The 13,723-nt window shown below is 35.2% G+C and overlaps 2 protein-coding genes and 1 long non-coding RNA gene across 10 annotated transcripts in view; 2 read left to right on the top strand and 1 right to left on the bottom strand.

Annotated features, from left to right (window-relative positions):
* The window catches only part of LOC126603268 (UPF0481 protein At3g47200-like), a 92,411-nt gene that overhangs the window by 76,612 nt on the left and 2,076 nt on the right, over window positions 1-13,723 (top strand). Inside the window, exons 1-4 of one of the 4 annotated variants that reach the window (XM_050270060.1) lie at window positions 8,433-8,467; window positions 8,956-9,025; window positions 9,629-9,724; window positions 12,312-12,467. The exons of 1 other annotated variant lie outside the window; for it this stretch is intronic. In XM_050270060.1, the coding sequence (XP_050126017.1) occupies window positions 8,978-9,025; window positions 9,629-9,724; window positions 12,312-12,467 (300 nt within the window). In that variant the 5' untranslated portion in view covers window positions 8,433-8,467; window positions 8,956-8,977. Of the gene's footprint in view, window positions 1-8,432; window positions 8,468-8,578; window positions 8,592-8,949; window positions 9,026-9,628; window positions 9,725-12,286; window positions 12,468-13,723 lie in introns of those variants that run through there. 2 more of the 4 variants (XM_050270059.1, XM_050270061.1) reach the window with 2 other exon arrangements.
* On the top strand, window positions 717-6,421 carry LOC126603281 (G-type lectin S-receptor-like serine/threonine-protein kinase RKS1). 5 transcript variants are annotated; one of them, XR_007616222.1, is made up of 5 exons: window positions 720-917; window positions 2,861-3,061; window positions 4,077-4,229; window positions 4,325-4,620; window positions 4,703-6,421. XR_007616222.1 is itself a non-coding variant. In XM_050270090.1 (4 exons), the coding sequence occupies exons 1-4, from the start codon at window positions 868-870 to the stop codon at window positions 4,485-4,487; spliced, it is 462 nt and encodes a 153-aa protein (XP_050126047.1). In that variant the 5' UTR covers window positions 718-867; the 3' UTR covers window positions 4,488-6,421. The 5 variants fall into 5 exon arrangements, 3 of the variants coding, with proteins under 3 accessions (XP_050126047.1, XP_050126048.1, XP_050126046.1); XR_007616221.1 differs by having other exon boundaries at window positions 717-917; window positions 4,325-6,421; XM_050270090.1 differs by lacking the exon at window positions 2,861-3,061 and adding an exon at window positions 3,603-3,698 and having other exon boundaries at window positions 718-917; window positions 4,325-6,421.
* LOC126603285 (uncharacterized) lies at window positions 3,463-4,077 on the bottom strand. Its single transcript, XR_007616227.1, has 2 exons — window positions 3,827-4,077; window positions 3,463-3,717 (listed from the first exon to the last, which is right to left on the bottom strand). It is a non-coding gene; the product is annotated as an uncharacterized LOC126603285 (long non-coding RNA).

Raw genomic sequence — 13,723 nt, 5'->3', positions numbered from 1 at the left:
GTTTTCTGTGAAAATGTTTTTGAAACCAATCATTAGTTAAAATGTGAGTGAATCTTGGAAAACACATGAAGTGTCTCGTACATGAAGCACATAACTGGTGCTTCTTGTAGAAAAATCTTAAATGCTTTTGGAATAAAAAAATATTTTATCTAAAAGCGTCTTTCAGTCATTTTAAAAGTATTTCCAAACGAATCCTTAAGAGGTTGGAGAAGCAAGACGAATGAGTTCATGCACTCTTACTTCATGTCTCATTGATGCATCCATGGAAAGATGAATAAGAACCCGAATGACGTAGAGCTAAGGCGATCTAAATGAGTAAAAGGGTAACACAAATACTAAATTTTGGCATGTCATTTGTTTGGATAATTGATGAACTTAATTTTATATATATATATATATATATTTGACAAAACTAATTAAGTTCTTAAATCGTAATATTATTAAAATATGACCGTAGTGGAAGTTCGAGTTAATCATAGTTTTTTCTTGTATTTAAACCTTCGATACTAAAAAATATATTTTAAAGTGAAACATATCAAATTTATCAATCACTTATATTATAACATGTGTATCGACTTGTGATCCACGCAAACTAGTGGGGAAAAACATTATTAGATGAATTATCCATAATTTGTAAAACAAAAAAATATCATTATTTGGTCTCATTTAATGATTGAAATTAAAGACACGTGATTGGGAGCCACCGACTTTATTTGAATTTGCACGATGCACTTGACCGGGAGTGTCTTTATATTGATTTCCAACCGTTAGGGTGGGTCGCGTAAAGTCGGCACGCAGAGCAACGACGAAGTGGAAGGTCTTCAATCTGGAAGGAAGACGAAGTTGGAAAGATGCGCGTCTTTCTCCATGGTACCGGGCCGGTGGTTTTGCGAGATCGATTGTGCCTATCACCTCAGGTAAACCATTCTAGGGTTTTGATTTGATTGGGAAACCTATCAATTTCGTTTTTTTTTTTTTTTTGTCGTGCAATTGAGGGTTTTGATTTCATTGGGAAGCTTATCAGTTTTAGGGTTTTGATTTCATTATTTCATGGTTGTGTGGAAAAGTGCCCCTTCGTATTTTATTTTGACCAAATTTTCACAAGTTGAGTAGCGTTGTGTGTATCCTCTGTTTATTTTGTTTTCGTATACAATTTGTAGGTGTGGAATTTGAATTGATAAATGCTGGCTTTGATTTTGGTTGCTTCATTTCATGATTGTGGTTGATAGTTGCCTTAATTCATGATACCTCGGTGTACTATTAACCTTTAATGTTTTTCTTGGTTATTGTTGCCTCAATACATTCTTGCCTTTGATTTTTCGCAATTTTTTTCTCAATATTTTGTTGCGCAGTTATCCTGATACCAGGATTCAGTGTTGGCTCAATATATGTTGCCACAATTCATGGTTTTCATTGATCATTGTTGCGTCAGTATATTTTTGTGGAAGTTCATAGTTGCCTCAATTATCTTGATGCCTCATCCATGGTTGTCTCGGTTTATTGTTGGTTTCGGTTATGGTTTCCTCATTTGTATTGATGCCTCAGTTTGTTGTTGGTTTTGGTTGTGTTTGCCTCAGTTTATTGTTTCGGTTATGGTTGCCTCTGTTGTATTGATGCCTCAATTAGTGGTTGCCTCGGTTTGTTGTTGGTTTCAGTTATGGTTGCCTCGATTAGTGGTTGCGTCGGTTTATTGTTGGTTTCGGTTATGGTTGTCTCGGTTGTATTGATGCCTCGATTAATGCTTGCCTCAGTTTATTGTTTGTTTCGGTTATGGTTGACTCGATTTATTGTTGGTTTCGTTTATGGTTGCCTTGGTTGTATTGAGGCTTCGATTAGTGGTTGCCTCAGTTTATTGTTTGTTTCGGTTATGGTTGCCTCAGTTTATTGTTGGTTTTGGTTTTGGCTGCCTCGGTTGTATTGATGCCTCGATTTACTGTTGGTTTCGGTTATGGGTGCCTCAGGTGTATTGATGCCTCGTCATGGTTGTTTCAGTTAAAGGTTACCTAACTTTATTCTTGAATAATATTGTTGCCTTGATTAATGGCTACCACAGTTTATTATGGGCATAATACATTGCTTCTTTGGTTTATTGTTGCCTCAGTTTCTTCAGTGCGTTGTTACCTTAGTTCATCTTTGCCTCACCAAACTTCTTTTTCTTTTACCTATAAAAGAGAAAGAAATTTGGTGACTGTTACCCAGAAAGGATTAACTATTGGTTGTATAGCATTTTAACTTGCAACTTCTTATCCTTGTTTATGAGATTGTTTACCCCCGGTGAGTTTCTAACAATCTCAATTTATGTGGAACTTACAGATTGATCTTGAATTAGAATAAGTTGTTGTTTGAAATGGTCTCAATAGAATGGAGGAAGTTTTACAGTTTACTAGAGTGTCATTACCATAAATCTTGATTGATCTGATGCTTCATTTTTAGGTTTTTCTGTATGTTGACATGTATCTTAATGATCTTTTTTCACTTCACTCTTGTTCACTTCGGTTCAATTTAATGAGTGACTGATGAGATGGCTAAATTCTGGAATATTTTATTGTGTCATTTGTGTTCCCTTCTGGGAGATTTCTTCGTTAACTGGACTAATTGTTTAAATGTTTTTCTTATATGTAATTTCAATATAACCTAGTATCATGATGTTGGATAAGTTATTTATACAAACTGTGAGAGATGAGCATGACCATTTTTACTTATTTTGAAGTCTCTGGGGGATTTATGTGTAAAAATAAAAGGATCTATGTGGGGAGAATCTTAGAAAAGACATTTTATGATTTATTAAGGGAGCATTGGTTGGAGAGTAGTGATTTGGTCATCAAACTTGTTTAAATGATGATGCTTCATGCTTGTGCAGGATTTTCTAAAGATATATGAAAAGACCAAAAATGTGATGCTATCCTTTAAAGAAGTAAGAAAGGCGAGCAAATGATCTCACATACTGGTGTATGTTTTGAGTGAGCCTCTTCTCTTCTTTGCTGTCTCCAACATGGTTTCAACACCCCCACCTCTTCCCAAAAAAAAAAAAAAAAAAAAGAAAAAAGATTAGCCTTTTAAGGTACCTTCCTTTTCTGTATTTTTTCATTCAAACACCGCCCACCCATTGTTTGAGTTATAGTTTTATCTGAGTTCAATTTTGCGAGTTTGGTTTTAATCGGTTTCCGTGGTTGATCTAATTTTTGTATTACTTTGATTTGGTTCCTTTTGAGGGTTTTTAATTTCTCTGAATCTGACATTTTGGTTGATGTATCTTTGATCATACCTACATTCTTATATTTCAATCTTTCTCATATATTTTGAGCTAGCATTTCTGATTTATGGTAGGCTACTAGGCTCATTTGTTATCAGGACTGCTTTTACCTGTGTTCCTATTGGGTTTATGAGTTAATTGTCCATTTCCTTTTGAAACTTGTGGATTGTACAAACAAATTCAGTGGCAAAATAATATATGCTCCTTGGTATAAGACTCAAAACTGAATTATATGCTCTTTTGGGAGGAACATTTGCCGATCTGCCCAGCTGTGTGAAATGTTTAATATTAGTAGAAAAATGCACTTTTTAAAGCAAGTAACAAATTCAGTTAAAACTACATTATGTAGATATCAGGAGGGAGGAAGTGGCTGTTTTCTTTGGTTGGGTAACCTCACTGACGTAAAAGAATTCACTCCTGGTGGCGGTGGCAGCTTCGGAATGAGGCTAGTCTTAGGCCTTTGTCTGCAGTTATGCAAAGTAGTGTTAAAATACATGAAAAGCTTGTTTTAATATGGATATTTGAGATCATGTTGAGAAAAAGAGCTTCTTCTACAAGAAAAAGCTACACTACCTGCAATTCTCATCAGCTCTGCAGTGTTAATCCTGGGAATGCTAATTGCTGGACTGACATTGTATATACAGAAAAAACTCAGAAATCAATGTATTTATCTTAGACATGGTCTAATTTATCAGATACATGATGAGAAGATTATGGTACAAATATCTAAATCAAATTATCTTGACTACAAAAAGTGCATCAGATAAGGAAGTGATCAGTATAAAATTTCAACAGTGTGACTAGCTGTTCACTTACATTTCAGGTGTCAGAAAAAAGGATTGCGGAAAAGAGTACCTTGGAGAAGCAGGGAAAACATGGAGTTACCACTATTTGACTTGACCACTGTAGCCAAGCCATTAGCGACCTCGCAAGCAGCAACAAGCTGGGAGAAGGTGGCCTTGGACCTGTGTACAAGGTAATATAAATTCATGCAACTAAGATGAGTTACTTTGTGAAACAAAATTTTGGGACCTGCTAAAATGATGATCCATATATTGGGCATTTTGATAGGAGGGACGATATTGTAGTCAAGAGGCTATCGAAGAATTCTGGACAAGAAATGAGAGAGTTCAAAAATGACAATCTTGTAAAACTTTTGGGTTGTTGCATTTGGCAGCGTGTGAAGCTTTTTGTGGTGGTAGATCCCTCAAAAGCATCCTGGTTTCTACACTGAACAAAGTGTCACCGAATTACCATCAAGAACGCACCCGTGTCCAGCAAATAATTTCTTCATTCGGCAGGTTGACGTGACCCTTGGCAGTCTCAGCTGGGAAACAATGACATGAAATCATAAGTTTGCGGTAACGGTATTCAATTTATTTTGCCAATTAACAAGAAAAATGCTTGAATTGTGAATATTGTAAGAGATTTAACCCATGTCGCGTGCAGGCTGATAATAGTAAGGTCCGGTTCAGGACGTTTGGTGGTCTGCTTTGAAAGCATGTGCCGTTATTTGTAGGAACACTTATCAGTCGAGCTCGGCTCCGCATGACGGTTTTGACACTTTTGGGGCTGTAAAGGTCAAATACGTTAGGCCACAAGATGAACTACAAATAAATATTCATTCTCTTTATCATCGTTTAAAGTTTAGTCATTAATGTGTTAAAACAAATTGATAGTTATGGTAAAAAATGATGAATGGTAAACTTCGTTTCATATAGATGATCTTGTTTTATATAGATGACTAAACTGTCTTCAAATCAAATAGTTTTTTTTTAAATATGATTTTTTAGATGATTATAAGAGAATAAATAATTTCGATTATGACATTTGTACAGTAAAATGATGTCACACTAGCGGGAAGGAAGGAAGTATTATCCTTTGGCAATTTGGATCATGTGGCCGTCTATGCTGCACACAAACTATAGTAAAATATCTATAAAGTTATATAGTTGGGATCAAACCAATTTTATAACTTTAGGGAGGTTATTACTTAACAAAGTTGTTCTAGCGCTACAATTTAGAGTCTAGACAGTGAATTAACATTGTTGAGTTTTTTCTCTCAAATGTCAACTTAGTTTAGCCTTTCACAAAGCCAAAACTAACAAAATACCTGATAAAACGAAGAATCTTGAAAGAGAGCTAAACGTCTTGTGCTTCCATTTTTTGCTTCCCTGTAGAAAAGATGCCAATGCAATCCTTGAGAAGCCTTTTTGTGTGTTTGTTCTTATTCTCCTTCCCTTCCTAGGTATCTCATCTGCAGCTACTCCATGCACAATCACCCCAGCTCGATATACTAGAGACGTCGAAACTCTGGTTTCAGCGGGTGGAAGCTTTCAAATGGGATTCTATTGATGCAGTTGTGTGGGTAGCCAACAGAGAAACATCACTTGGTGATTCTTCAGGACTTTTGAAGCTCACTGAGTAAGGAGTTCTCGTCCTCCTTATCAATAGCTCAAACAGCATTGTGTGATCATCGAATTCATCAAGAATCGCGGGGAATCCAGTATCGCAACTCTTGGATTCTGGAGATCTTGTGGTGCAAGTTGGGAACGAAACTAACCCGGATAACTTCTTGTGGCAGAGTTTTGATTATCCTTGTGGCACATTCCTACAGGGAATGAAGATCGGTTGGGACTTGGTTACAGGTTTAGCTAGGTATGTATCGTCTTGGAAGAGCACAGAAGATCCTGCTCTAGGAGAGTTTTCGATACAAATGAATCATCGTGGTTTACCACAAGTTGTTTAATGAAGGAGCTAAAATACAGGCTAGAGGAGGCTAGAGGAGGATCATCGTGGCAAATAATCTCTATGGCAAAATGTCGGCAACCCTAGGGTCCTTTATGAACAAGTGCGAAAGAAGGATGATGGAAGAGATGCAGAAGAAATGTAGGTGAAATATAGAAGATAAATATAGGGAGATGAGAAAGTTTAGCGTTTTATGAAACTAATTATGCGGAAACTGTGTTGGCTCGGATGGGTAACAATGTTGTCTTCGTTGCATCTTGGACTTCTAATTTTCCTTTTAATTGTCTCACCAGCTCTATTTTGACTTTTTCTCTGTCTTAGTTGTCTTTTTCAGTTAATTTTGTCAAGAAAAAAAAGTGTAACACTTCGGATTGTGTGAACATGTATATCGATAATGCTGAATGATTTTGATTACTGTAAGACTCACTTGCATCGACAATGAAAAATAATGTAAACACGTGTGAGCTATTGTTGTGTCTAGAATTTCAAAAAACTTTTGAAGACTCTTTAATGTTTGGTTTTTTACACCTACACTTTTTATTATCTCACCACCACTCTTGAATTGATATAAAAAAGCATGCCTAACTTCTATTTTCATGAATAATTAACTTTATTTTCCAAAAAAAAAAATATTTCAAATATTATTAGTGTATTGGATACAAACTATTTTTTTTTTCCGATTACGAGAACACTTGAACTTTAATAAAAATTATTGCTAACTAATTGTGAGGCTAAGTTCACATCTTTCTTTAAAGTCTAGATAATATCGTTTATTCAAAGGAAAAAAAACAGTAATTAAAAATATTAAAAATCCACCCACTTCATGAAAAATAAATTTAAAAAAAAATTAGAAAAATCAAAGTGATATAATCTCCTAAAAATTGGGTGAAAATTACCCAGTTATGCGCATTACGCACTCTCCCTTCTGGCCGAGGCAAAACTTCAGACAGACGCAAAAAAGGAAAAAATAATATAAAAAAAACAAAATATAAATTCATAAACAACTTTATTTTCTTCATATTCTCACACAAACAGAAAAGTGCAAACCTTAACATTATGATTAGATGAAGAAATTTAAGATTATTAAAAAAATTTTAAAATGACAACCACTAACTGGTAGCCTAGTGGTAAATGACGGATTACGAGGTTTCCTTAAAACTAAAAACCCTATGCTGGTGTGGAAGCTAGCTGGCGTGTAAGTCAGACTTATGGCCAGAGAGAGGTTGAAAATGTCTCTGTGAGTCTTTCCCACCCCGGAAGCTCTTTTTTAAAAAAAAAAAAATTTAAATGACGGAAATTGAAATTAATGCACCACCAGAAAAAATTTAAAACGACAGAAATTTAAGTTCAACTAATGCATCAAAGTGACAACACGATTATTGCTGTAATCCATTTTGCGGAAGTAGGCAGTGAATTCAAACAAAACAAAGGTAGAAGGCAATTTGAATAAAACCCCAATTCTAAAACTACCTTAAACTAGCCACTCAGTATTACGGTCTATTGATATTCCTCGACACTTATAAATGAAAGGCTTAGGTTCGATTCTCGCCAAAAGTGAATTTGAACCATATTATTGCTAGTTCATTGTGAGTAAAACGATTTTGTATACTTTTTTGGCTTAAATGTTAAAATGGTCTCTATGTTTACTCTATTGGTTAATTTGGTCCCCGTGTTTAACAGATTGTCTAAGATTGGTTAATAGAGATAAACACGGAGATAAATTGACCGATAAGATGAAACACAGGGACCCATTTGACATTTAAGCCTTTTTTTTGTTGAGAAAATTTAATTGATCAACTTCTTATAACATAATTGAATTGTTATGCAATTCTTCTCTGCCAGATTGAAGTTAGAGGATCCATGTTACACGCGCAAAAAAAAAAGAGCATAAGTAAGAAGACAAACCCAACAAACTCACTATGAAAATTTCTATATTTGTATTTGAAAGTTTGAAAACAATCTAAATCATGTAATTGATACAAAAGCACAATCTAAATTAAATCTCATCCAAGTCATTTCCTGACAGCGAGCGATTTACAATTATTTGAAATCCAATTATTGTCTTCCTTTACTTGTTCAATTTTTAGCATGCAAGAATTTAATAGTCTAATCCCCACATTGTCATTGGTTTTCCTTATTGGAAGGCAAATCTTTCTACTTTTATCGTTTTTATGTTAGGAAAAATAGATGCATCCACTTTTCTGCTTCAATGACACTCATTCAAATTTAAATGCTTTAAAAATGGTTTAAGAATATGCGGAGATTTCTTGCTCATATTGCAGTAGAGCACCTCCACACGCAAAGGTAAGTACCTATTCGATGCTCCCGGCCCCTCTATGAATTAAAATATGGTTTAAGAATATTATTAACTTTCTCGCCATTATGTAAGAGTGCCTGCGTCGCTATATGATAATATATAACTTGCAAGCCTCAAATTCTGCCAACTGAGGAGGTCTTGAATTTCTGGTAAGCTTTTCTTGCACATATTTGTTTATTATTAAAGTCTTGATTTGTTGAAAACACTAAGACTTGCACATATTTGTTTATAATTAACCCTATAGACTTGCTTGTTTTCAGGTATACAAAGCAGGTGCGAATTCAAATTCTTTTTTTTTTCTGAAGGGGAGTACTGTTAACACTCTTAAAAAAAAATTCACATCAAAACGTGTTGGATGACTTATTTCTAGTTTCAATGAAAACTCAATTTTCAATTTAAAAACTTTCATCTGGCTTTGTTTCTTCTTCATATCCACTGTGAAGCTTTTAGTTTCATATTTACTGGTTGAGGGCTGCAGCTTTCTTCTTAATATCTTTTAGTTGAATAATTTGGCTGTGTATATATGTTTCAGTTTTCAAGTGTCCACTATTAAGTAACCATGCACCGATATTGTCTTCAATAGCCACTTTGGCCTAATATAGGATGGTAATGCTTATGGTGTGATTGTTTGTTGCAGGCTTCAGACCCGTGGAGGAGTAATGGATTCGGGAGAACATAGACCAGCTAGACAAAAAAGGGCTGCAATGGTAAGTGAAGGAGATGGTGGAGAAGATGATTTAAGTGATTCTCATCTCCTAGATAGTAAACATAGTTGGGTTTGGGAGCACTTGAAACCGTATAAGGTTAAGACCCTAGTAAGTGTCATGAGAAAGAAAAATCTTTGTACACTATAGAACATGTAGATGTTGCGGATTTTAAAACGGTATAAAACATTTAGAAAGTTCTAGATATATATGACAGGAACTGTTTACATACGTGTAGAAATTTATTTACAACTCTACAATATAAATTTCACATCAAACGTGTTAGATCACTTAATTTTTAGTACCAATAACAACTTAGATGACATTTTTAGTACCAATAACAGCTCACTTTTCAATTTATAATATTTCATCTGGCTTGTTTATTCTCCATTCTTGTCCACTGTCTTGAAGCTTTTAGTTTCATATTTACTGGTTAAGGGAATGCTGCAGCTTTCTTCTTAATATCATTTAGTTGAATAGTTTGGTTGTGTATATATGTTTCAGTTTTATAATTGTGAACAATAATGCACTGATATTGTCTTCAATTAACCACTTAAGCCTAATATATGGATGGTATCAAGCTTATGGTGTGATTGTTTGCTGCAGGCCCCAGTGGAGGAGCCAATGGATTTGAATTTATTTGAATTGGAAACCAAAAGAAATGGTGAAATTGAAAGTGAAGGAGATGGTGAAGAAGATCATGTAAGTGATTCTCATCTCCTAGACGACAAATGTAGTTAGGTTTGGGAGCACTTCAAATCATATGAGGTTAAAACCCTAGTAAATGTCATGAGAAAGAGAAATCTTTGTACATTATAGAACATGTGGGTGTTGCGGGTCTTAAAACAGTATAAAACATGTAGAAAGTTATAGATAGGAACTATTTACATACATGTAGAAAAATAAGTTTTGTTGTGCCTTGGCCCGTTCTTTAGTGCAGAAACGAGATTCAAATTACAACCTCACCAAATCACACTCAGTTGAACAGAATAAAATACAAGAAATAAAGACACTGAGAAATTTACGAGGTTCGGCAAAAACCTGCCTACGTCCTCGGAGAGATAGTGCTCTTCATTATGAGAATAACTAGTACAAGATACACTTGAGTTAAATCGACATAACCCAAACCCCAATCCCTTGTACCCTCACAGAATTTGCCCAAAAGCATCACTCTCCCCAAGAGTTTCTCACTCTCACTCTATAATTTTTCTCACATGTTCTCCTCCGAATGCCCTCTCAATATAAGGTCACTCACCCTTATATTTTATTCCCCAACATCATAATTTCTGCATAATCATTAAAGAAAAAAGCAACCACTTTTTTTCTATTTTCTTACAATGATGATGTCTTTACTCATGATGATGTCTACTTCTTTGTTTAGTTTACTAGCCGAAAGACATTTGGCTTATGGTAGTCACCATGTCTTCAATTGTTGTCAACACATGACTTATAATTACTTACAAATGTATGAGCCAAACACAACAATCTCCACCTTGGCGAATATACCATGCAAAAATCCTTGCACCCATCACCAAAGCTCATTGGCCTTACGTACCAGCATACACACCCTGAATCAACCTCGTTGGTCCTATTCCGATTCAGTCACTGCCAATGCATGTGCAGCTGCTGCAAGCTAAAAATCACCATTTAGCTTCAGACAGGATCTTGACATATCCTCGTCTCCTCTAGCAGGGTTTTCTCATCTTCATTGTCTGCAACCTGGAAACTCTTCAGCGCGCCCGTTTCCAACAACAACCCATCGAGCCAGACAAAATTCACACACTTCCTCCTACCTTAGGACCATCTCATCACCTGTGAATCCCATAGCTCCACCTGTTGCAAAACCCCTGCAACACTTGAGACTAAACATCACTAGGAAAATTGTTGCTTCAAGTACCTATAGGGCATACTCGAAGCCTTATGCCACAAACTTGCTACCACCCGGCCTTGCACCGTAGCAAGGTGGACCCTTGCCTCCGGAACTAGATTTGAACCTGTTGTCTCTCTCAGATCCTCTTTCCAATTTTCTTCCACGATTCCAACCTTGAATAGCTTAAGCAGTCTCGTGCCCACCATCATTAATGGTATCCTTTGTGTATCATTCCACACCAAAGAAGCTTGCACCTGCTCCAAACTTACTGTATCTTTCCATGCAGTAAAGTTTCACAAGGTTCTCGTACGAATCTGAAAGTGAGGTAAGAAGAAAGAGGCCCTTGTCTTCTTCCTTAACATCAACTTTCGCAGATGATCTAAGCATCCCTGAACACGACTTCCATTTCTTCAGTCTTCCATTACTCTCATTTACCAAGAGTAAAACTGCCTCTCCCATTAAACTGCTCAACTGAAAAATCCATGGCGAACAACAAATCTGGACCTCCAACGAACCAAGCGTCCAACGATGCTCTGATACCAATTGTTGTGCCTTGACCCGTTCGTTAGTGCGGAAACGAGATTTAGATTACAACCTCATCAAATCACACTCAACTGAACATAATAAAATACAAGAAATAAAGACACTGAGAAATTTACGAGGTTCAGCAAAAACCTGCCTACGTCCTCGGAGAGATATTGCTCTTCATTATGAGAATAACTAGTACAAGATACACTTGAGTTAAATCGACATAACCCAAACCCCAATCCCTTGTACCCTCACAGAATTTTCCCAAGAATCTCACTCTTCCCAAGAGTTTCTCACTCTCACTCTATAATTTTTCTCACATGTTCTCCTCCGAATGCCCTTTCAATATAAGGTCACTCACACTCATATTTTATTCCCCAACATCATAATTTATGCATAATCATTAAAGAAAAAAGCAACCACTTTTTTTCTATTTTCTTACAATGATGATGTCCACTTCTTTGTTTAGTTTACTAGCCGAAAGACATTTGGCTTGTGGTAGTTACCATGTCTTCAATTGTTGTCAACACATGACTTATAATTACTCACAAATGTATGAGCCAAACACAAGTTTCACATCAAAACATGTTAGATGACTTATTTTTAGTACCAAAAACAACTCACCTTTCAATATATAATCTTTCATCTGCCTTGTTTCTTCTCCATTCATATCCACTGTTTTGAAGCTTTTAGTTTCATATTTACTGGTTAAGGGAATGCTGCAGCTTTCTTCTTAATATCTTTTAGTTGATTACTTTGGCTGTGTATATATGTTTCAGTTTTATAAGTGTCCACTATTAAGTACAATAATGCACTAATATTGTCTTCAGTCAACCACTTAGGCCTAATATATGAATGGAATCAAGCCCATGGTGTGATTGTTTGTTGCAGGCTTCAGAACCTTGTTTGAAGGCTCCAGCAGGTCCAGTAGATGCTCCTTTTTTGTCGACTTTTAACCCCAAGGCGCCAATGCTTTTGAATGTATCTAACTTGGCAACCGAAAAAAAGGCTGAAATTGAAAGTGAAAGAGAGGGTAAAGAAGATGATGTAAGTGATTCTCATCTCCTAGATGATAAATGTAGTTGGGTTTGGGAACACTTCAAACCATATGAGGTTAAAACCCTAGTAAGCGTCATGCGAAAGAGAAATCTTTGTACAATACAGAACATGTAGATGTTGCGGGTTTTAAAACGGTGTAAAATATGTAAAACATTGTAGATATATATATACTATAGGAACTATTTACATACATGTAGAAATTTATTTACAACTCTATTTACAATAAAGAACAAAATAGGTGTTCAAGAGCTGAGTTCATAATGTTTTGCAAGTTTAGGGTAGTGTCGAACTTATGATTCCATTATCAAAGTAAAATTACATCCTAAGCTAATTATAATTACTAAAGCACACATGGAGTTTGGTGTAGATGAGTTGGAAAGCAATGAAATTCCAGTTGCATTAGTGGAAGGGTTTAAACAAAAATGTATATCTGAAGGCTAAATTAATCAAGCATAGTAAGTAGCGGAAGGGTTTAAACAAAAATGTATAGCTAAAGGCTAAATTAATCAAGCATAGTAAGTAGCGGATGGGTTTAAACAAAAATGTATAGCTAAAGGCTAAATTAATCAAGCACAGTAAGTGAGATCATTTTGGCTAGCACAATATCGAGACTCTTTAAAATCCAAGTTCTGTCAGAATGTTGTACATGAATTGGAGAATTAGTATCAAACACATATTTTAATAATTCAATCATCAACAATCATAACATATAACTTACAAAATATAGTTTAAATAGATGATCTCCCTAACATGGTCACACAAATAAAGTGGGTAGCTACATGCGTCTGAGACATTAATTTAGTATGGCCAATTAAACACATTCTGCAAAAACATACTGAAGAAAAAATGGTTATTATGTAGCTCGCCTATCATTGTGCTACTGTTAAAGAAAATTTATTTTTCATTTACTAGATGAGTAAGTAATATGTATTGATTTTTTTTTAAGATCTGTTTGGTATTCTATTTTTATTTTTTATTTTTAATCAAAATGTTTAGTATTCTATTTGAGTTCTACTTTTTTAGCTCAAAAATAAGTTTTAATTTGCAAGTCAAAAATTCTTATTTGGCAGACTTCTAAAAAAAACTCAACAAAAAAAAACACAAATACAAAGCCTATTTGTTTTTTTTTAACAAACGATATTATCTACGTTAAAGGGGAGCGAGTGCGGTTAGCTTCACAATGGGCTAACAATAATGTATTTCAAATTCACTTTTGGCAAGAACTGAACCTAATACAACTAGGT

This window comes from Malus sylvestris, chromosome 15, assembly GCF_916048215.2.
Source record: "Malus sylvestris chromosome 15, drMalSylv7.2, whole genome shotgun sequence".
In the NCBI taxonomy this organism is placed as follows: domain Eukaryota; kingdom Viridiplantae; phylum Streptophyta; class Magnoliopsida; order Rosales; family Rosaceae; genus Malus; species Malus sylvestris.
Note: the sequence above shows the minus strand (reverse complement) of the source record. Positions and strands in the feature narration are given on the sequence as shown.

Coding starts and splice junctions, on each gene's coding strand:
- LOC126603281 (XM_050270089.1), top strand. CDS start 3,532: ATGTTTAATATTAGTAGAAAAATGCACTTTTTAAAGCAAGTAACAAAT. Junction 3,699..4,076: donor GGTGGCAGCTTCGGAATGAG/GCTAGTCTTAGG, acceptor CTTACATTTCAG/GTGTCAGAAAAAAGGATTGC. Junction 4,230..4,324: donor GCCTTGGACCTGTGTACAAG/GTAATATAAATT, acceptor GCATTTTGATAG/GAGGGACGATATTGTAGTCA.